We start from the raw sequence: 20,238 nt of genomic DNA, 5'->3' as shown, positions 1-20,238 counted from the left end.
TTTATTTTGAAAGGAGCAGAGCGGAAGTGCTGATCTGTTTCCGGTCATCCTGTAGTAAACAGCCATTTTCCTGAACATCTTAATGGAATGGACAAAACGCGTGAACTAACTTTAGTTAAATGTTTTATATAGAGAGTTTTTTCTTTGTTATTAGCGGGTTCATTTCGTTTCGTTGTCGTATTTATTCTCGCGTTGGCCGCGAGTGCCTGACGCGTTTCGCAGGCGGAGGTAAGACAGCTGCGTAACGTTAGCTGCTAGTTAGCTTTAGCCTTAGCTCACCACATGCCAGTTTATGGACACAAACAGCGAATGTTTTGATGGAATTTAAAATATGTTAGACGATAGTTTGAAGGCTTTTTACGCAGAATGTAGCTAACGTGTATTTAGTATGTGTACAACCACAGGAGAAATCTGAAATCTATCATTTATAGGCTAATAATGATTGAAATTATAATCTATTGACAGGCATGAACTAACATTTTCTTTGTATGAACACAGACTATATAAGTAGTTTTACGCATTACGTATAGTTTTTATAGTAAACGATATGTACACATGCACAGAAGCAGGTTTAAGTATTTACTGTGTAAATTCCAGTGAACCTTGGTGAACTTTCTGCCATGTTATAAAGTGTTGTCTGCAGTTTAAATCTTGTAACAAAAACTCAAATTCTTCTGTTTAAGGTTGACAAAATGTCAAGACCGCGATCCCGTTCACCACATTACAGGTGAATCCTTTGATTATTTCATGAAAAAGGCTCAAAATAGATATTTGCTCTTATGTGCTTTGAGTTTGATCCCGTTGGTAACATTTCTTTAATCTTTACTTTTGCAGGAGGTTACAGTGGGAGAAACCCAACTATCATTCTCACCAAGCCTTTTCAGAACGGGAAGGAAATCCAATGGACAGAAGCCACCGCTTCAGAGAAGCTCCTGAAGAACCCAGGAACTATTTCAGGGAAGACAGGTACCCAGAAGGCCAGAGAAGACCACCTCTTGGCCCAGATGACCATCAGTTTGGGCGTCACCTGGACAAGTTTTACCACAAGAGGCTGTCACCTAGACATGATGTGATGCGGCACGAAGACCGGAGGCCTCCCCCACTGCACAATGCAGGAGTCGATATAGACAGACGCAGAGGAGGGTTTAGAGAAGGCTATCATGGTTTTGAGGACCAGAGGAGGTCGCCACAGTCGCCCCTGAGGTTGAAGAGGGAAAGATTGCCTACAACAGCAGGACTTCACTCAAACCACCAACAGAGAGAGACGGGGATGGGCTGGAGGAGAGACGAGCAGGACAGAGGTCGAAAGAGGTTCAGAGACGCCAGTCCAAGTATGAGCTCAGATGACCAGAGGGATAGGGGAAGGAGGACTGAAGAAGGTCCCAATAAAAGCAAGCAAAGGGAGCACCCACACCTGGACAGGAAACTCCCTTTTAAAAGGCAGAGAAGAGAAATGGATGACAGCAATCATCTTGGGTAAATTTTAAGCAAAATGCTTTGCAGCGCTATCAAGGAATGAAGAATGCAGAGGATTCTCATCTTTCTAATTTTCCATAGAGTAAAAGCTCCACTGTCCTCAAACCTGATTTACATTCATCTAGTTTGATAGTGTAGCTACTACTGCATGGCTTCTTAGCAGTTTCTGTCTTCACAGTATCCTCTGAAAGATTAGACATTTCTGCATGTTTCCTGTCAAATATACACTAGTTATAAAAGCTTAATGGAAAAAGCAGTTTAAAAATTTAATTAATCACATTGATCAATAAAATCAGTTATTGAAGATGAATCCCACGCTAAATTCATGTCTGAGTTTAAAGCTAGATGTGGACACAGTTCCAATGTTCACGGTTGAACCCTGTCACCTCCTCTTATGCCATCACAGGTACAGGAATGAGGAGGACTTTGGGGGACAGGGTTACTCAGTGGACACACCCAGAGATGGGTTTGGAGGAGATAAACGGGTGAACTTCCCGCCTGGAGACGTTCGGCACTTTAGGCCACTCATCGTCGAACATGATCACGGCAACAGAGACGACAAAGGATCGTCACGGTGGCACGACACTCAACGGGACCGTGACCCTGATTTTCATCGAGAGAGGGCTCCTCGACCAATGGGGGCGTCTCAGGAGCGCTTCAGGATGTCAGACAACAGTTTGGAAGTTGGGGACTCAAGAGAACACCATTTTCAAGATAATCTGAGGGACTCCACCTTTCATGACACTAGGAGGAGCCCTGATAATCGAGGTGGTTTCATGGGTGGAAGAGGAAGAGGTCCAGTAAGGAGGGGGTACAACCAAAGTCATAGCAGACGGATAGGACCGCCCAGGAATCAGGGATCGTTCCAAGATCTTTCTCATGAAGAGCAGACATCGGAGTACCAACCTCTCAGGGAAGATCACAAGGATCCCATTCAAGAGAGGCCGAAATGGACAGAAGAAGACAGACTTCAGCAGTGGGAACATGACCGGCCTCAAAGTCTGGACCGCCGCTTCCAAAGAGATGACTTGGGCTCAAAAATCCCCCATCAGAGGGAGCGTGGATGGAGCAATCAGAAGGCCGATGATATGACCGTGGTAACGGAGGAAACGCTAACCATCAAAGTGGACATGAGTCAACCCGTGAACCAGAACAGGTAGAGTATTTTTATTGCCGTTATCATCCAGGGTGAGGGGTGAAAGTTCATGCTTTCTTTTTCTGATGATGAAATTGAGAAAGAACCCGCTGCGTGGAGAGCGACGGCGATTTCACGTCTACTGATTTGGATTTTCCTGAAAATGATCCAAACTTCCCCAAAGTCTGAACGGCTACTTTCAAATGTGTTCCTGTGTGTGTGTGCCATGACGGCAGGCAATCAGGATGCTTCACAGAAGTAACCCAAAGAAGGAGCGGCGCCAACGTGTAAATGCTCATTCAAACTGAAATCAAACGAAACACTCACACTTCCTGAAGAATTCACTTTGCAGTTGAAATGTAATTTCTTGAAGATTGGGAGCGTTTCAGGAAAGCGAGCGAGTGTGTGATGCTCTTTTGGAGGAAGAAGAATCCCGCCTTCATTACAATGGGAGCAGCAGCTCATCCTACAAAACATGCCATGCAGCACTGACTGATGAAATGGAACGCAGTGGATTTCATTCTGCTCTGATTGATGAACACAGATGAAACCAAAGATGGTTGACACCACATTTAAAGAAGACCTGCTTGTGTTGAAAAGCAGCGGATGCAGCCACAGTGTCGGAACACAGACCGTCCATGGCAGTAAAATCATGCTGTGAAGGGCAGCGAGCATGTGTTTATTGGAGTCGCTTCTCTGCGGAACTAAAAGCATCCTTAAGATGAAACGTCATGGAGGGATGAACAACTCGAACCCTTCTTGTCGCTGCGGATCACTCGGAGATGTGTGTGTGTTGAAAACACATCGTGACACTTTGGAAATGGAAGAAGTTTACACACAAGCATCATCATAAGATTCCTAAACGATACCAATGATGACGATTTTGTTCTGCAGAACGTCCTGATTGGAGCCATCAATGTTGTGTGGGTTCGTTTCTGATGAGATTTCACAAACCGAGAGGAGCAGGATGAAGATGAACACAACTCTGCAGCAGCTGAGAAAGGAAACATCTTCCCGCCTTCCTTATTATAATGAGGTCATCGAATGATACTGACAGAGACAACTGGAGTCAAGCATAAGATCACCTAAAGAAAAGAGGTCACCAGCAGAAAAGGATGATCAGAGTGCTGTGTGGTGATGGAGAACATGTTGGAATGCTGAAGAACATAAATCACAGGAAGATGCATCTTTGAGCTCCACAGAAGCTCAACGTCTGTCAAAGATTGGCAGCATGATGGGAGGACAACAAATGTGTGTCTGTCACTTTAAGGCTCATGTGGGAAGACGTGAAGAAGACAAAATGTTGACGGGGTTTTTGCCTGACACCTGGATGAGCAGGAAGTGTTTACAGCTAGAGCCTTTCTGTAGGAGAGCATCTTCTGACACTTTAAGGCCACTGCCGAAGCATGTTGGTGTGATCTCACAGGAAGAGGATTCACAGGAGGCCGTGATGCAGCCGCAGAGAAGAGTCCAGCTGCAGGCGGACAGGAACAACCAAGGAGTTATTTTGCTCTGGCGAAGGATGGAAGATTTAAAAAAGGGGGGCCTGCTTTGTAAAGATGGAGGTCAACTAGAGGTTTCAGCTTCAAGACATCAAACTGAAGCTTTTTACAGGCATTTTCAGGAAGAGGAAAACAGAAAGAAACACACCTCGAACCTGGAAACTGTTATTGTCTGATGGATGAAGGAAGCATGAAGAGGAACACTGACTGAAAGATGGATTCATGCCATGAAAATGAAGATGGAGGCTGACATCAGGAACACACAGAGCTCAGTTCTGCTAATTACCTCTGAAAGAACACGTTGATTTATCCACCACTGCTGTCGCCTGGAAAACCTGGAGGATCATCAGACCTTTCTTTATCATCACGCAAAGATACCGATGTCATGAACAGACCAGGATGAAGATCATGAAGTCAAAACCTGAAGCAACAAGGGGGCCTTCAAATCCCTGCACACACACAGCCCTGCTGTGCTACAGCAGAGGCTGGAGACTCTGTCCGTCCAGTGGACAGCAGCAGCAGCAGATCCTTTAAAGGCTCAAATAAGAAAAGAAGTGTGAACTTTCACCCAGACTTTAACTCTCCTGGCTGTTCAAAATGGGTTCATTGGATTAGGATTCTGTCTGATTCTGTGTGCATTTAAATGTGGTGCTGACCCTTTTTAAAGTGTTTGTTTTTAAACATGTGCATTTGTTGGACCCGTAAAAGGTAGGTTTGTTCGGTAAGGTAAAGATCCTCTTAATTTTTGCTCAGACATATTAGAAAGAGTTCATTTGAATACGTCTTTGACACATTGTTCTGCTGTCAGTCAGTGTTTGTACACACACATTCTCGGCCTTCTGTGAACTCTGTAAATGCTCGCTGATCTCTTGTCTTCCTCTCCTTCTTGGTCCTCCTCTGCAGCCCGCTCTGTTACTCCTCAGACAGACAGCTCTCACTGGACCTGGTCAACGTGGGCCGCCAGCGCCTGGACTTCCTGCCCATGCTGGAGCACTCGGGGATGTACCGGGAGACCGCCATGCACACTGGGACTTTTGCACAGGAAATCATCACGCTGGTGCACCTCGTCAAAGGTCCATATTTATATCAGAGTTTTTTTAATAACATGCATGTTAAGACAACTGCAGGATACTTTAGAACTCAATGTTCTCCAAAAAAAGATGGACTGTCAGCAACAAGTGTGAAAACACATTCTGGTAACCTCATAGTTTATAAAATATGAGCTTGATGATCAAATGTCTTCAAGATGTCTTTCATTGAAGGGCTGCGGTCTGCTCAAACAGGAAGTCTGTAGCTTTGGATTCATGGTGGAACATGTTGTCAGCACAGTAAAATGTCCCCGTCTGCTTTTACAGAGCAGTACTTCAGAGACGACGGCGTCACCCTGAATGAGCGTTTCTCTGCATCACATAAAAGCAGCTTCTCTGAGGAAGAGGTGGAGGAGCTGACGCTGGACCAGAGGTTCAGTTCTAACCGGTAAACCTCCTGCTGCTAACATTTATTATTTTGTCCTGACTGAACTGAAGAAACGAGAATAAAACGTCTTTCCCTCCTCTGCAGAGGCTTCAATTTAGACATGAAGTCCTTACATGATGACGTGCCCCTGTTTTCCAGACTGGGACCCATGCAGGTGAAATTTGAACTTGCGGTGTATTAAAGCCTGTTGGTACCTGACAGTGGTTCTGATGCATTAATGGTGCTGATACTGTGATGGCAGGGTTTGGGGCAGCCGGTTCGAGGCCCGGGGGACCTGAGGCACGACCTGGAGAGGAGGCGGCAGGAGAAACTGGAGGGTGTCAGAGTGACGATACAAGGGAACAGTGTGCCACAGCACCCCCTAGGTGCAGGCAGGTGAGTCTGAAGTGAATTTTTCTGGTCGCAAACCTTATGAGTACTGTCAGGTTTTGAAATGTTTACGATTTTTTTTTCTTTTTGCCAGAGAGCCGGACATGGAGTACAGCATCCAGACGGAGACCAGTCAACTGGACGACAATGGATTCTCCAACTGGCCTGAGGAGGAAATCGGGAGACGAGAAGGCAGAATGGTGAGAGGTTGACATTTGTTTGGAGTCTTTGAGCCGTTTGAGCCAACATGTTTGAACCCCCTTTCCCTCCTTCAGGGACCAAGGAGAGGACCTTCAAACAGGCCCATCACAGGCCCCCAGCAGAGGACCAACCGCTTCGGTAACCAACGTCTGAACATCCACAGCGGCTCTGCAGGTATCTTACTGTTTCTGTTGGAGTCTTTGTGTGAGTGGAACTTAAAAAAAACAGAGGCGCAGTGAAATGTTTAGAACAAACCAGCATCTTTGTGATGAGTGTGGAGTCCTTGAATTCTGTCTATAGAGCTGAAAACAGGTTAAGCTCAGTGCTACTGGAGCTGACAAAGGGCTGAGGTGTTCCAAACTCTAACACCCAGAATGCACTGGGCTGGGCTTTAATCAGAGGCATTAATCTCTGTCCATGTGTGGCCTGAAACTTTCCTGTAACATGTTTGTCATCCAAAAGACACTGGATGCTGCAGACAGCAGCTCCACCAGCCGTCCCTGCCCGGTGTCAGGCAGCTCCTCACCGGTCCTCACACTGACCCCTCTTCCTCCTGCTTACTAAGTCCTGAAAGTCCACCACTAAGCTGTGAAGTTCACAGTGAGCATGTTGGTGCTCCTTCTCTCTACATTTACGTTGGCAGGTTAATGTTGTGAAACTGGTAACAAGGACACTGTTCAGGAGGTCACGGGTCACTGTGCTGCCACCCTAATGATGACAGATGGGCACAAACCTGCCTGCATGCAGCTGCAGCTCAGGCGACGCATTTAGTCAGATTTACCGTTGTGTAACAGCCCTCCTGCACTCCTGTCTTTGACCGTCACCTCCTCCTCTGTCCTCACACTGGTCTGTCGTGGTTTGTTGCTGATCTGACGTCTCCTGTCTGTCTCCTTTTACAGGTTCTAACTGGTGATCATACTGTTGGAATGTTGCTGATTTGTTCAGGACTGATAACACCGGATGTCAAAACCAGCCTCTTAATGGGAGTCTTTATCTTCAAAGCTGCGTAGACTGTGGTCTGCAGCTGAGGGGTAAATGTCAAGTCCTCGTCTGTCCTTCTTCCTTTGTTCCTGTCTTCTTGTTGATACTCTGTCTCCTTCCTGTGTCGCTGTTTTAATTTTTTTTGTTGAGGCTGCACTGCACACAGCACTGACAAATGTCCTCCGATCAGATTTAACTCCTGTAAAGACTCATTATATTGTTAATAAACATAAATATTCTGATTTCCTGGTTTCACTGTACAAAGGGGGTGGGCAGTCTGATCTGATCTGATCACATTTGCTTTCTTATAAACTTGTTAATGATGCTGTTTAAACAAGGACCTCTAAAAAGTTAAATCTGGGACTTCATTATGGATTTAAAGTTCCTCGTTCACTGAGTTTGGACTGAGACACGTGACCAATTTTAATGCAATATTCAGTAAAATCTTACATCAAAAGAGTTAATTGTAGAATCGGAAACGCATCACTCTCCAGCTGGGACGTTGCTCTGTGGTCTAAAGATTAAATAAAGTGTGAGAAAATAAACACATTGCATTAATGCACCTTTATTTACTGCACATCAGCTGGTCGTTTTAATCCAGGTGTGAACAGCACAGATTAACACCGTCAACAGAATCAAACATGTTTAAACACAACTCTTATTTCAAACAGTGAAAATCCACATATGTAAAAAAAAAAAAGGTTTTACTAATCAGACATCAGAAGAACAAGTTGTTTTATTCCTGGCTGCTCAGTTGCCTGCACCTACCACTGCAGCCTTCTGTCACTGCAGCACAACAACAACAACAAACATCATAGCAGCATCACTTTAGCAGCAGCTGTCATCTCTCACCAGACGAGACATGCTGGTACAAAAGGCACAAAGAAGAGTTTGTGTCTGTAACTGCACATTTATCAGTTTTAAAGTTTGTGACTGCAGCTTATTTTTAAATAAATGTGGAACAGACAGGACATACAGTAACAGAGTGTCTAAAATGGGTTTAAATCACTAGAGCTCTGCCTGAGGGTGTTTATTGGTTCATTTTGATATGAAAAGTTCTAAATATCCATGTCCTGTGATGTAAAACCTCAATTTAAATCTGATGTTAAATTCATTTAATAGTAATAATAATAATAATAATAATAATACATATGGGGTGTGACAAAATGTTTTTGTCTGAGGTGAATCCATTAGTGTTGGCTTGCCACATCAATTCTGCATTCGGTTGTTGTGTAAGAGGGAAAAGTTTTTTAGTCCCTCAAATTATTTTACATTCAGACTGCAGAAACACAGTGACTTCCTGTCTGTGCCTGGATGAATCTGTGTCCTTGAACTCAGGCTGCCAACACTTCCGATCTGTTCTCCTGACGGTTTCTCAGCCGTTGAACCGACACTGGTGTTTAAAGAAAAGCAGCAGCATCAGATTTAGTGTCCTCCTGCAGCAAGAATCTCTTTCCAGGTCCTGGTTTCAGTCACCAGGAAAGACCCCTTCACTGGTGTGGTCCTGTGCTGCTGTTCCTCTTAGCTCCGCCTGGGAGGCCCTGTGCCCCCCAGCAGCAGACATCTGGGTGAGTCACAAATGTTTCCATAGAAGAAGAAGAAGATGAAGAAGTAGAGGAGGTGTTTGTGGTCAGGGAGTCAGGGGTGAGAGTCACAGGGCAGAGGTCGGAACGCCACCTCTGTGTTCTCCTCCATGATGATGTCAAAGCGGCACATCTGCGGCCTGATGGAGTAGGAAATACAAAAATATGAATACATGCTACGAGTTCTTCCTCCAGGCCGAAATTTGGCTTCGGCAAAATAAAAGCCCCCTGAATGACTTTTGGACAGCCGTTTTAAAAACAAGCGAGTGTCACCCTGCAGGATTTCCCACAACACTTAACAATGTTCTTATTCACTTCCTATAATGCATTAATAAATGCATAATTAACAGTTAATCACAGCTTATAAATGGTTAATTATCATGATGTGTAGGAACATGTGAGCTCTGACCTGTCAGGACGATCCAGTGGGATGAAACGAACCCGCAGCAGCCTGATTTTGTACCGAGGCCCGATGACGTTGCCGGTGTTGATTCGCAGGGAGATCTTCTGGACATGCTGCAGGTCATCATCGAACTGGGCGAGCAGCCGCGTGGAGGTGTACTGCTCGAACCTCAAGAGCTTCCTGAGAGCGAAGAAGAGGAGATCTTAGTAAAAAAGAATAACTTTTCTACAACAGTTCACAGCGTCTCTAACGGACTCACTGGTCTATCCGGGTCTCTGTGAAGGTTCTGCCGCTGTGCAGCCGGATGTAGACGACCCCCCAGCGGATGTACTGGTTCCATGTCACCATGTCTACTCTGTAGCTGAGCTCTGCCACACACAGGATGCAAATGGTATTACAGTCCATCCAAGCTGTTTAACACAAGTCTTCTGAAATCAGATTCATGTGTGTTGGACTCACTCCTGTAGGGCAGCGACGCCGTGGTGCTGAAGAAGACTTTGGTCGGTCCGAGTCGCAGCAGAGTCTCCTTCCATTGGCTGACGTCATAACCTGCAGGTGAGACCGTACAGGTGAGCAGTCAGACACTCTGAAGCTACAACATGCATGGTATTAGAGTAGCCTATGTTTTTCTGAGACTTTTCATTGTTTTGATTCCAAACTTTCTCTCATTCAGAGGTTTTACATCTTCCCCAGAGTAATGTGCTCAGTTACCAACGCACCCTACTTTTGTTTTTTATCCCACTGGGACAGTAGAACATCCTCTTGTTGGCTCGGGTTCCCTCCTAACAGGATTAATTGCACAATGTGTCACTGATCTAAGACTCATTATGTAGCAGGACACCGGTTATTGTTGAGGTCTGGGTTTGAGCACCTACCGAGCACGGGACAGGAAGCCGGTCTGAAGGCCTCACACTGCAGGCAGCGGGCTTCCAGGAAGTCGCCGTAGGAGGAGCAGGGGTAACCGGTGAGGCTGCAGGTCCGGTTCAGAGCGCACAAGTACAGGAAGACGGAGCGCTGATGGTCACACACAAAGTAAGATTTACCTGCAGGACACACAGATGGTACCGCAGTGAGCATATGCTTGTGTTAATTAGTGTGTGTCTGTCTGTGTGTGTGTGGGTGTTTACCTGCGAAGATGGTTTTGGGGCAGCCTGGTTGGTCAAATCCTCCATTGGCGTAGAAGTCTATGTGGCCGTGAGCTCCTCTCAGTCCGAACGCTGCACACAGAAATCAATACGTTATGATAACAACAATGGAAACCTTGGATAACTCAATAACACAAAGCCTGTGGTTTGTGACTGAAGCTCATGAACTTGGATGACCTAACTTTTATTTTTGTTTTAAAAGTAGATTGAATTCATATTCAGTGTTTTAAATTAATGAATAATATTTGAGTTTGGCCCACTGAGAACATTTTTACGTCAGTCGTGACCCTCTACAAACCCCTGTGTTCAGAAACATGTTCTAGATGCTCACAGTCCATGTCGGTGTGAAGAACATCCACAAACATGGCGTCTGAGGGGTCCAGCCTCTCCTCCGGTGTGGCGCTGGTGAACATCGGGCCGGCGGGGTCCAGCCCTGAAGGAGGAGGTGCAAGGTCAGTCATGTTGGACCTGTGGCTAAGCTGAGCCATCAGAGTTCTGAGTTTACCTGTGATGCGTCCAATCTTCCCTTTCAGATTGGCTCCTACGAACCCGGCCAGGTGAGCTCCCAGACTGACGCCGATCAGGTGAACCGAGCTCAGAGAGGCCCCTTCCTCCTGCAGACACACAACACCATCACAGTAAATGATATGATATTTGATCCTCCTGTCTCACTGCTCAGGCCTGCCTGTCTCACCTCCATCGTCACGATGAAGCCGGTCAGGTTCTGAGCCGCCTCCCTGGTGTAGGACACGGCGGTGAAGTAGTTGAGGTTGGCCGCCCCTTTGTTCCAGTCCACCACGATGATGTTCATGTCCTCCTGCACCGCCAGCAGGTGCACTATGTGGTTGATCCAGATAGGGGGCGCTCCAGTGGGGCGGTAGCCGTGGATGACAAAGGCGGTGGGGAGGGAGAGGTTGAAGAGCGGCTGGGAGGACAGGTGGTGGTGGTTGAGCTCACGGCCGCAGTCCAGGTTGGAGCGCGTGTAGAGCAGCAGCCGGACGTACAGGCTGGTTCCCAGGAAGCAGTGGGACAGGTTGAGGTCGGTGAAGTTGTCGCAGGACTCACCCTCCCCGCTCTCCTCCTGACCTGGAGGCAGAATATGGAGGAATTTAGATTAAAGATTAAAAATTAAAAAGTAGAGACCAGGACTGCTTTTGGATCAGGCTGGAGCCAGCCTCTAGTGGACACTAGGTGAACTGTGAAGTGAATATATGTTAAACTGGAGTTAAAAACATTGGATTTAAATGTGCTTGCTTTCAGTTAAGGTCAGTTTACAAGATCATTCAGGCACCCAGAGTTCATGTATCTAGCACCCCCTCTGGTGGTACCTTTTAAATACATACAGTACTTTGGGTTGGTATCCTTTAAAATAGCAAAAAATCACTGAAAAATTTAAATGTGTTTAAAGCAGTGAAATTTTATTGTGTATTTCAACAACGACGTCACTTGTTCTCAGTGTAATGAGGCCTCAGCAGAGTGTACAGCAGCTCGTCCATGTGACACCAGGAGACACGAGGGACGGCACGCCAACGCACCACCTCCTGACAACGTCATGTTTTCCTTCCAGACTCTGGACAATTACTAGAGGTTTGTTTACACTTTGACCCAGTTCCTCCTCACCAACCAACACATACAACACAGGTCAAAGGTCGGCGGCATGAGCTGAGGTTCACTCAGGCTGACTGTAAACGGTCGGATCGGTGTGGTTGTGGTGGCCTCTTACCCCGCTGATGTGCACATTAAGCTGCCAGGGAGTCTCTTTAGCCTGTTTAAAGTGTCTTCAGCCTGCACCACGTAGCGGCCCTGTACTAATGCTGTTCCTGTAAACCTGTAATGGTTAATATCAGAGGGTGAAGGTGGAGTCAAGCCTGCAGGTAGACTGACTCATGTCTATTATTCTGCAGCATCACTTTCATTTCATGAAACAGGAGGCGGTTAGCTTAGCTTTTTTTGAGTTTGCAGTTCAAATATTCGTCATCCATCCTCATCATCATCATCCTCCTCTCAGACACTCCACTTAGCTTTTAGCTCCGGGGCTAGCAGGCTGTGACGTTTGGCCTGCAATTAGCGCACACGGGTGGGTGCGACACTGCCCTCAATAGGATCAGGCTGCTATAAAAAAACACCTCATCCCATCACCACCCGCCCCGCCTCCAACACAAGAGGTGATTACAGCTGTCAGTCAAGCACAGAGGGCGGGGCTAACGGAGGGGGACATGGCCCCAATCCATACCCACATACAGACGTCAGGGAATAATGTGTGTGTGTGAGAGAGACCTGCAGCACCACCAGACCAAACAGAAGCTTTTCCATTTAAATGTCTCACAGATGGGATAATCTGTCCTTCCTGCACTCCACTAAGCTGTCTGCAGTCACACACACACACACACACACACACACACACACACACTTATGGTGTGTGTTCCTGAAGTAACCTTGTTGCTTCAAAGTTCAGCCCGACCTCACAGAAAAGAGCAACGAGCAGGTCAAACCTGCTCTGTGAGCTGAAACTGAAGCGATGAACTAACTGTTTTCTTACCTTTGCAGAGGATGAGGAGTCCCAACACGCCGAGCAGTCTGCGGGGCAGCATCCTTCCACAACCACAGAGATCGAGACGAGGAGATGCACTGACAGGGAGAAGGAGCCGAGTGAAGGAGGGACCGACTGAAGGAGGGAGGGACTGAAGAACAGAGGGAGGAGGAGGAGGAGGAGGAGGAGGAGCCCTCCCTATGGTAAGGATCAGATTCTAGAAGTTTAGAGAGAGACTGATGAGAGTCAAATGAGGAAGCATGGAGAGGAAGCATGTTTTGCCCTGTGCTCTTTTTGTGGCAGAGCAGGCGATAACAAATGGTTAAAAAACTCTGAAATATCCTCTTTCTGCCACACACACTACACTTTCAGTCCACAACTACTGCTTCAATATTCAAAGTGTCACAGAAGGCTCCATCAGAGCTGGATGAAGGGACCTGAAGCAGCATGGGTGGAGCTGGCGTCATGTTTCCATCCCTGCTGGAGCCGATAAACGTGCACCACAGTGTGATGTGAATGGGAATACATGCAGATCAGAACCTTTTCATGTGACTCTACACTCCTTCCTGCTGCTGCTGCTGCTGCTGCTGCAGACAGTTCAAACACCCAGACCAAAAACCAGGTTAGGAGACGTGTGCGTGTGTCCATGTGGACACGCTGCACGCTGCAAGTACCTAAGATTAGTCCTGTTTTGCATCATAACATCTACTGTGAGAGTCTATTAGAAGAAGAAGAAAGTTAATGAAAGGCGAGGAGGATCCCTGTGGGAGGTCCAGAGCAGCTCCTGGTCCCTGATTAGTGAGATATGATTGTGGGTGATGTGCGTGCCATCAAAGGTTGGAGCCGCACCACCGATGGTTATTAATAGCCCTGCAGCCTGTGACCACAGCGCGCCCAGCCCAGTCCGCCCTCACTGGGCTCAGCATGAACACATGTAATCTAACAGAACAGAGAGCCGGGGCCTCTGCAGCAGCACGCGCTCCAAAAGACGCCAGGCCGTCGGAACCGGAGTATGCAGCAGGGTTTGGGGGTCTTGTCCCCCCCTCCTCCGTGTGGCACTGCTGGGTTTAGGGTTCAGATCCTTACTAAGGTCTGTAAATATTGACTTGATGTTGCAGCTGTGTGGCGATGAAGACGTCTGTGACGTCCGTCGGGCTTTGGTCCGTCTTTACATTCAGTCTATGATGAACACTGAGGAAGTCGACCTGCATTCATCCACAGAGTGGCTCAGTTACAAATAGAGCCTCTAAAAAAAGGAGACCTACAATTATAAAAGGGAAACAGGAATAGAAATAATCTGCGTTCCTCCACTAAGAAATGTGCACGCTGCATGCAAGGGAATATTTCTAAAGTAGTGCTTTTCATTTTCCAAACTATGAGACAGAAATGAAAAAATAAACCTGAAAATAACAATAAAATACTCGATGTATGATGTTTTCTGCCCCCTGGTGGTTAGAAAGCATTTGTGCAGCTTTAAGTTGCTGAATGGACGTTTACATGCAGCTGTGACATAATTTATTCTGTCGACTGCTCTGCAAAAACGGGCCGTGGAGATTCTGAAGGACTCATGAAGGAAAACATATAGCGATGACACTGAAACATCAGAACAAGGATTCACTGCATTTAGCGTTAGCGCATCTCTGCATGGCAAAAAAAAAGAGAGAAACTCCGCTGATATTTAATCTGTTGATAGTGGTGTTGAACAATGATTGGCTGGTCGGCAGCCAGGTAAAAGGTCACTGTGAGGTCACAATGTTCCAGTTAAAGAGCTTATCTTTGCACAACACATCCTCCTGTCAATCAGCACACAGGCAGAGGTCAGGCTGAGTGAGCATTAAAATCTGAGATGAGCCCTCAGTTTTTCTTAATCTTAATCTTCTTATATATGGAGGTTTAAGAAAAACTATATATAAGTAAAAGTGAAGTAACAAGCTTCATCATGTGTTTATGTTACATGATGACACTGAAGACAGTGGACCACTGAGGTCACATGATGTTCTGTATGTCCAGTACTGATGATGCAGATTACACTAAATAAAAACTAATATCAGCTTGGATGTTGAAGAAACGTGACCTCGGTGATGCTAGCTTACCCGCTGTTTACACTTTACAAGCTAATTCTACAAAACACACAACAAACTATGTTAGAGCTAACCGGCTAAAAGTAGCATGTTAGCGCATTTAAGTTATCATTAGCAAAATACTATCTGATTGCTCTCCTTCCTGGTAGCTAGCAACCATGCTAAAATTAGCCAGCTAGCTTTAACATAGTGCATTGTTACAGATGTTCGGTCGTACATTGTGATCTGTGGACCTGAGGGTGATGGTGAAGATGTTGGCTGCAGTTCACCTAACAGCCACAGGTGGCAGCATTTATATGGGTATAAGTACTGACACTACAGTAGTGTGTGTGTGTGAGCAAAACTCCTGCTTTGATCTATCTATCTATCTATCTGAGGTCAGGCCATAAGGAGCTGGATGTTCTATTATGGGAGCGCTCTGCTAAAGCTGCTCAGATTATCAGCAGTAAACCGGGGGACCTGAGCATATTCATGTGCCTGTTAAAGTGCAGTATTAGGTAATGATAATGGGCTGATCCAACATGTATCCGTTCTCTGACACCGTCCACCGCTGCCGCTCAGCAGGAAGCTGTTTAACATCTGAGGGCAGCGCCCCCTAGTGCTGTCAGAGGAAACTCAGCACCACGGAGACACATGAAGCCTGTGCTGCCGGCTGGCTTCCTGCAACAGGATCAGCTGTTAACATGACGGCCCTCACTACACACACAGACACACACACAAAGACACACACAGAAACACAGACACACAAAGAAACACACACACACAAGCACACACACAAGGACACACACAGACACACAGAAACGCACACACACACAGAAACACACACACACAAACATACACACACAAGCACACACACAGACACACAGAAACACACATACACACACAAGCACACACACACAGACAGAAACGCACACACACACAAGCACAGAAACGCATACACATAGAAACACACAAACACAAGCACACAAACCCACACACACACAGATACAAGCACACACACATACACATGCACACAAGCACACACACACAGACAGAAACGCATACACATAGAAACACACAAACACAAGCACACAAACCCACACACACACAGATACAAGCACACACACATACACACGCACACAAGCACAGAAACGCACACACATAGAAACACACATACGCGCACACACAAGCACACAAACCCACACACACAAACACACACAGATACACACACACACACAGATACAAGCACACACACACACAAACACACACAGATACACACAAACACACACAAGCACACACAGAAACGCACACAAATAGAGACACACATACACACACAGACACAAACACAAGCACACACACACAGTTAGCTAAAGGCCTAATTTTAAAGGTGGACATCAGTATGTGTTCATGTTGTGTTTAATGTCTTGCTGGGAAAAAGCGAAGCCGCTCAGACAAAACACAAATGTGTGCAACTGAAGCTGAGAAGGTGGAGACAGATTATGTGTGTGTGTGTGTGTGTTAATGCTGGTTTCTCTCATTGTCACACATGCACACACACTTCCTGTGTGACTCAGGTCAAGTCAGTGCCTTTCTTCTGTGACTTCTGATCAGTGTGCGTTGTGTCTGTGGTGGACCCGCCGCTCTGAGCGCCGCTCTCGTCAGTTTTCTTTGCACTGAAGCCGTTTGTGAGAAAGCAGAAGTTGATGCGTTGGACGGCCGCCGTCTGTCACCTGTCAGTCCGTCCTCACCATGGCAGCAGCTCTGCCGGCGTGCTACCACGGTGCCATGAGCAGGAAGGAGTGTGAGGATGTGCTGGGGAAGAAGAACAAGGACGGAGCGTACCTGCTGCGGGACAGCGAGACCATCCAGGGAGCCCTGTGCCTGTGTGTGTAGTGAGTACCCTGAGACCTCATCACGTGTTTCACTGATACTGTGGAGGACTCTCTGGACAGGTGTTGGTCCTCAGGTCCTTCTGTAAAGGTGTGTGTGAGGGCATAGAGGAGACTGTTGAGCTTTTTGTGCGTCCTCATTTGAATTGTGCACATAAAACATTTGCCTGATTTTAAAGGAAGAGTTTCACAGTTTCCACCTCTAGTCTCTGACAGCAACTTCAAGTCAGTAACACACTGAAACGTGCCCACACAGTTTCCACTCTAATGTACTCCAGACAAGGCTTTAACAGTTTTACATGTTAGAAACAAAAAGGGAACTAATCAATACAAACAGGTTCTGTGTCAGGCTGTGAACACGGTCCGCTGTGGTCTGTGGTTGGTTTTATTTCTCAGGCCACTGGCTGCTTTTTGTTGTTTTGTTTTGTTGCAGCCTACATGTTCACGTGCAGCATGCAACTGATTTTCAAACTGGGACATTTATAGAGACAGAGGATTGTCAGGTTTTCAGCCATGTTGTGGCTCTATGCTGTGACTGGTTGGTGCCTCTGGATAAATCCGACTCTCTTTGTAATCTTTGCAGTAAACAGAAGGTGGTGTATACCTACAGACTGCTGCAGGCACACAACGGACAATACACTCTCGTGGTAATAAGACACACACACACACACACATTCATTTTTTAATGTTTTAAATGTTTAAACTATTAAATCTGCCATAATGTCACCAGATTGATACACATCATCATTTATTTTCCTTAGATGATCCTTTGTAGTAAAATGAATGTTCTGACGTGTGTGTGACACCTCAGAGCTCTCTGCAGGACTAAACTCAGTCAGAGATCCTTTATAATACAGATCAGAACTGTCTCAAGGCGCCTCACAGAGACCCAGAGCCCGAACCCCATTTAGAACAGTGTCAGGAAAAAACCTGCTGACAGTCGGCCGGGTAGAGGAGGAGGAGGAGGAGAGGGAGACAGGACAGAGAGGATGAAGGAGAGAGAGAGGAGAAGAAGAGGGAGACAGGACAGAGAGGATGAAGGAGAGTAAAACACACAAACAGCAGCATTCATAGAGAAGTAGAAGTAGAAGTTGAGAAAAAACCAGCGTCCGGCTGGTGGTTAGGCTCTTTGTCTTCATCTCTGTGACCACAAACATGTGAGGAGCTGCCAGGCTCAGACTCTCATGCAGCGAGTCCATCTTGTTACGGTTCAGCGCTCAAAAGCTGTGGTTTAATTTAAAAAAGTGAATTCAAACAGAGGCTTTCACAGCTTTAATCAAACTGTTTCTACCACTACCACAGGATGCAACTACCGCACAGCTACATGACACACACACACACAAACGGACCGCAAAAAAACTAAACTGGTAAAAAACCAGATGTTTCACACACTGATAACTCTGTGTGCCCATTGAACTGATGGAAACACTCGTCACATTATTGGTTTGATCTGTGCGTGACGTTGAAGATCATCCTCAGATTGGCCTTCACATGCTGAACATGTGAGATGGAAACTCACCCGCGCAGCACAGGAAACTCCTCTGACTCTGACGGGAGGATTTACGGGGATCGCTTTTTCCACCACACTCGATCTCATCTGCATTAACAGCCACAGGAAACATTCCAGATATCAAAATGTCTGCCCACGTGTCAGACGTTCGACTGACGTCTTTGTCTCTGCATGTTTCCACTATAGTGTCAAAATGCTTGATGTTTTGTTTGTGTCAAAGAAAAAAAACACTCTTCTATTTGTTTTAATATTTACATTTGCAGCAACAACTAAAATGTGTGTTGAAGTTCTCCTCTGTTTACCTTTGCTCAGACTGCAGGAGGTTTACAGGAGACGTTTTTTAAGACTTTGGATGACCTGATCCATCACTATAAGAGGAAGAACCAGGGCCTCACCATACACCTGCGCCGCGCCGTCAAAAGGAAGACAGACCTGTTGATCCAGCCTCAGAGAAAACTGCCCGAGCCACCCCCACGAAATGAAGAGAGGGAGCACGGGGAGCACTGGCAGCAGAGGGATTACAGGGACCAGAGGGAGCTCAGGGACCAGAGGGAGCACAGGGACCAGAGGGACCAGAGTGATCAGAGGGAGTGGAGGGGACCCCCGCCTGAGGCGGAAGAAGAGCACGACTATGAGAGTATGTTAGACGTTTCTCTGAGCATGTCGTTGTAACTCGGTGCTCTGTTTTTGACCTTTCCTCTCTTTTTCCTCCAGATTCTCTCTCTGAATATGTGGAAGTCCTCCCTGACCCACTTTGACTTGTAGCACCAAGCACAAGAAGACGGAACCAGAGACATTATAAGAAAAAAAAGACAATAAGTTCAAGGAAAAGGACGTAAGGACATGGCTCATCTCAGCACGCCTTGCACCCTCAGAGCTCTGAGGACTCCGACTTTCTGCTGCTTCGTGCTTTGCTTTGTCAGTTAATGCATTAAATATCTAAGAGAGAGCTGAACATGCTGTTTGCTGTTATAGAAACACACACTTGGTCTCTTAGACCCCCAGAGAGCAGTTTAAGACTCCATCCTGTTAGGGAGGTGTCAGTCCGTGGGTGTAGGTGGGCTGGTGTTGGACGGAGGTGGTCTGAGTCTTGTTGATTTTCTGTGTGCATGGTTCAAGTGGATCAAAGTGTCATCTGTGCCGCAGTCAGCCGGCTTACAGCTCGTCGCTGAGACACCCCCCTCCGTGTGAATACATCATGCCTCCTGTGTGATGATGGGGGGGCGTGATAGCTCTCAGCCTGTGCTGAGGCCTGGGCGAGGATCCTGAGGGCGGTCAGAGGTGGACAGTCAGAGCTGATGATCTGTGGCTGTTCTGCTGTTGTCTGCTCTCTGCTGTACGTGTCAGACAGTTTTCTCCTGCAGTCTGTCTGTGAACACTTAGGAAGTTGCACTGTAAGTTTTTCTGCTGAACATGTGATGATGTAGTGTGGTTTATTATTACGATTTACAGTGAAATTGACATGTTTTTTTTATCAGGCAGCAGACTCAAACGTCTTCCTTGTGGTGTCTGTGTTCTGTGTATTCGCAATTAAAAGAAATTCAGTTAAACTTTGCGATATCGTTTCTGTACTGCTGCTTTAAATATGATTTTAAATGCTTTATACTAACTGGCTTGTACTCAAAGTCCCTCGTTGTCATGGTCTACGGACAACAAAACCACACATCCTGTGTTGTTTTTCACACCTCAGACAAATGAGCCGCTTCTTTCTTCTTCTTTTTTAAAAGAGACATCTTATGTGTACATTAGATGTCTCTTTTTGTACAGCTTCTATTAAAGCAGCGGAAATGGAAAATAAAAACACAAAAAATAGTCACTGAGTGTCTGACCACAGTTTCCACACACTGAAGCAAATAAACATGCTCACCACAAACATCGCCACCCACTAGAGTCTACACAGGGGCTAATATCTGCCACTGAAGGCTCAGAAATAAATATAATTTATGTGTTTGGCAAAAATAGCAACTCAAATGCTGCC

General features: G+C 46.3%; 4 protein-coding genes across 5 annotated transcripts in view; 3 read left to right on the top strand and 1 right to left on the bottom strand.

Annotated features, from left to right (window-relative positions):
- LOC114452823 (NLR family CARD domain-containing protein 3-like) overlaps nt 1-20,238 on the top strand; it is a 1,046,161-nt gene that overhangs the window by 875,961 nt on the left and 149,962 nt on the right. The gene's annotated exons all lie outside the window — the stretch shown is intronic.
- On the top strand, nt 34-7,382 carry LOC114452846 (BCLAF1 and THRAP3 family member 3). Its single transcript, XM_028432351.1, has 11 exons — nt 34-228; nt 684-727; nt 835-1,476; nt 1,883-2,632; nt 5,017-5,186; nt 5,469-5,589; nt 5,674-5,743; nt 5,831-5,964; nt 6,053-6,158; nt 6,234-6,333; nt 7,059-7,382. The coding sequence occupies exons 2-11, from the start codon at nt 693-695 to the stop codon at nt 7,070-7,072; spliced, it is 2,142 nt and encodes a 713-aa protein (XP_028288152.1). The 5' UTR covers nt 34-228; nt 684-692; the 3' UTR covers nt 7,073-7,382.
- On the bottom strand, nt 8,779-12,862 carry lipib (lipase, member Ib). Its single transcript, XM_028432902.1, has 10 exons — nt 12,811-12,862; nt 10,966-11,357; nt 10,777-10,885; nt 10,603-10,704; nt 10,254-10,343; nt 10,002-10,169; nt 9,586-9,675; nt 9,386-9,494; nt 9,133-9,306; nt 8,779-8,863 (listed from the first exon to the last, which is right to left on the bottom strand). Exons 1-10 carry the CDS (start codon nt 12,860-12,862, stop codon nt 8,779-8,781), a joined length of 1,371 nt encoding a protein of 456 aa, XP_028288703.1.
- LOC114452879 (SH2 domain-containing protein 1B) lies at nt 16,414-19,884 on the top strand. The gene is made up of 4 exons (XM_028432406.1): nt 16,414-16,753; nt 17,334-17,397; nt 18,573-18,897; nt 18,975-19,884. The coding sequence occupies exons 1-4, from the start codon at nt 16,611-16,613 to the stop codon at nt 19,016-19,018; spliced, it is 576 nt and encodes a 191-aa protein (XP_028288207.1). The 5' UTR covers nt 16,414-16,610; the 3' UTR covers nt 19,019-19,884.

Source organism: Parambassis ranga, chromosome 20, assembly GCF_900634625.1.
Source record: "Parambassis ranga chromosome 20, fParRan2.1, whole genome shotgun sequence".
Classification (NCBI taxonomy): Eukaryota; Metazoa; Chordata; class Actinopteri; family Ambassidae; genus Parambassis; species Parambassis ranga.
The sequence above is the reverse complement of the archived record's forward strand: the minus strand, read 5'-3'. Positions and strand labels throughout refer to the sequence as shown.

Coding starts and splice junctions, on each gene's coding strand:
- lipib (XM_028432902.1), bottom strand. CDS start 12,862: ATGCTGCCCCGCAGACTGCTCGGCGTGTTGGGACTCCTCATCCTCTGC. Junction 9,495..9,585: donor GGCGTCGCTGCCCTACAGGA/GTGAGTCCAACA, acceptor TGTGTGTGGCAG/AGCTCAGCTACAGAGTAGAC. Junction 9,307..9,385: donor ACAGAGACCCGGATAGACCA/GTGAGTCCGTTA, acceptor CTTCGCTCTCAG/GAAGCTCTTGAGGTTCGAGC.
- LOC114452846 (XM_028432351.1), top strand. CDS start 693: ATGTCAAGACCGCGATCCCGTTCACCACATTACAG. Junction 728..834: donor TCCCGTTCACCACATTACAG/GTGAATCCTTTG, acceptor TTACTTTTGCAG/GAGGTTACAGTGGGAGAAAC. Junction 5,965..6,052: donor CACCCCCTAGGTGCAGGCAG/GTGAGTCTGAAG, acceptor TCTTTTTGCCAG/AGAGCCGGACATGGAGTACA.
- LOC114452879 (XM_028432406.1), top strand. CDS start 16,611: ATGGCAGCAGCTCTGCCGGCGTGCTACCACGGTGCCATGAGCAGGAAG. Junction 16,754..17,333: donor GCCCTGTGCCTGTGTGTGTA/GTGAGTACCCTG, acceptor TAATCTTTGCAG/TAAACAGAAGGTGGTGTATA. Junction 17,398..18,572: donor ACGGACAATACACTCTCGTG/GTAATAAGACAC, acceptor ACCTTTGCTCAG/ACTGCAGGAGGTTTACAGGA.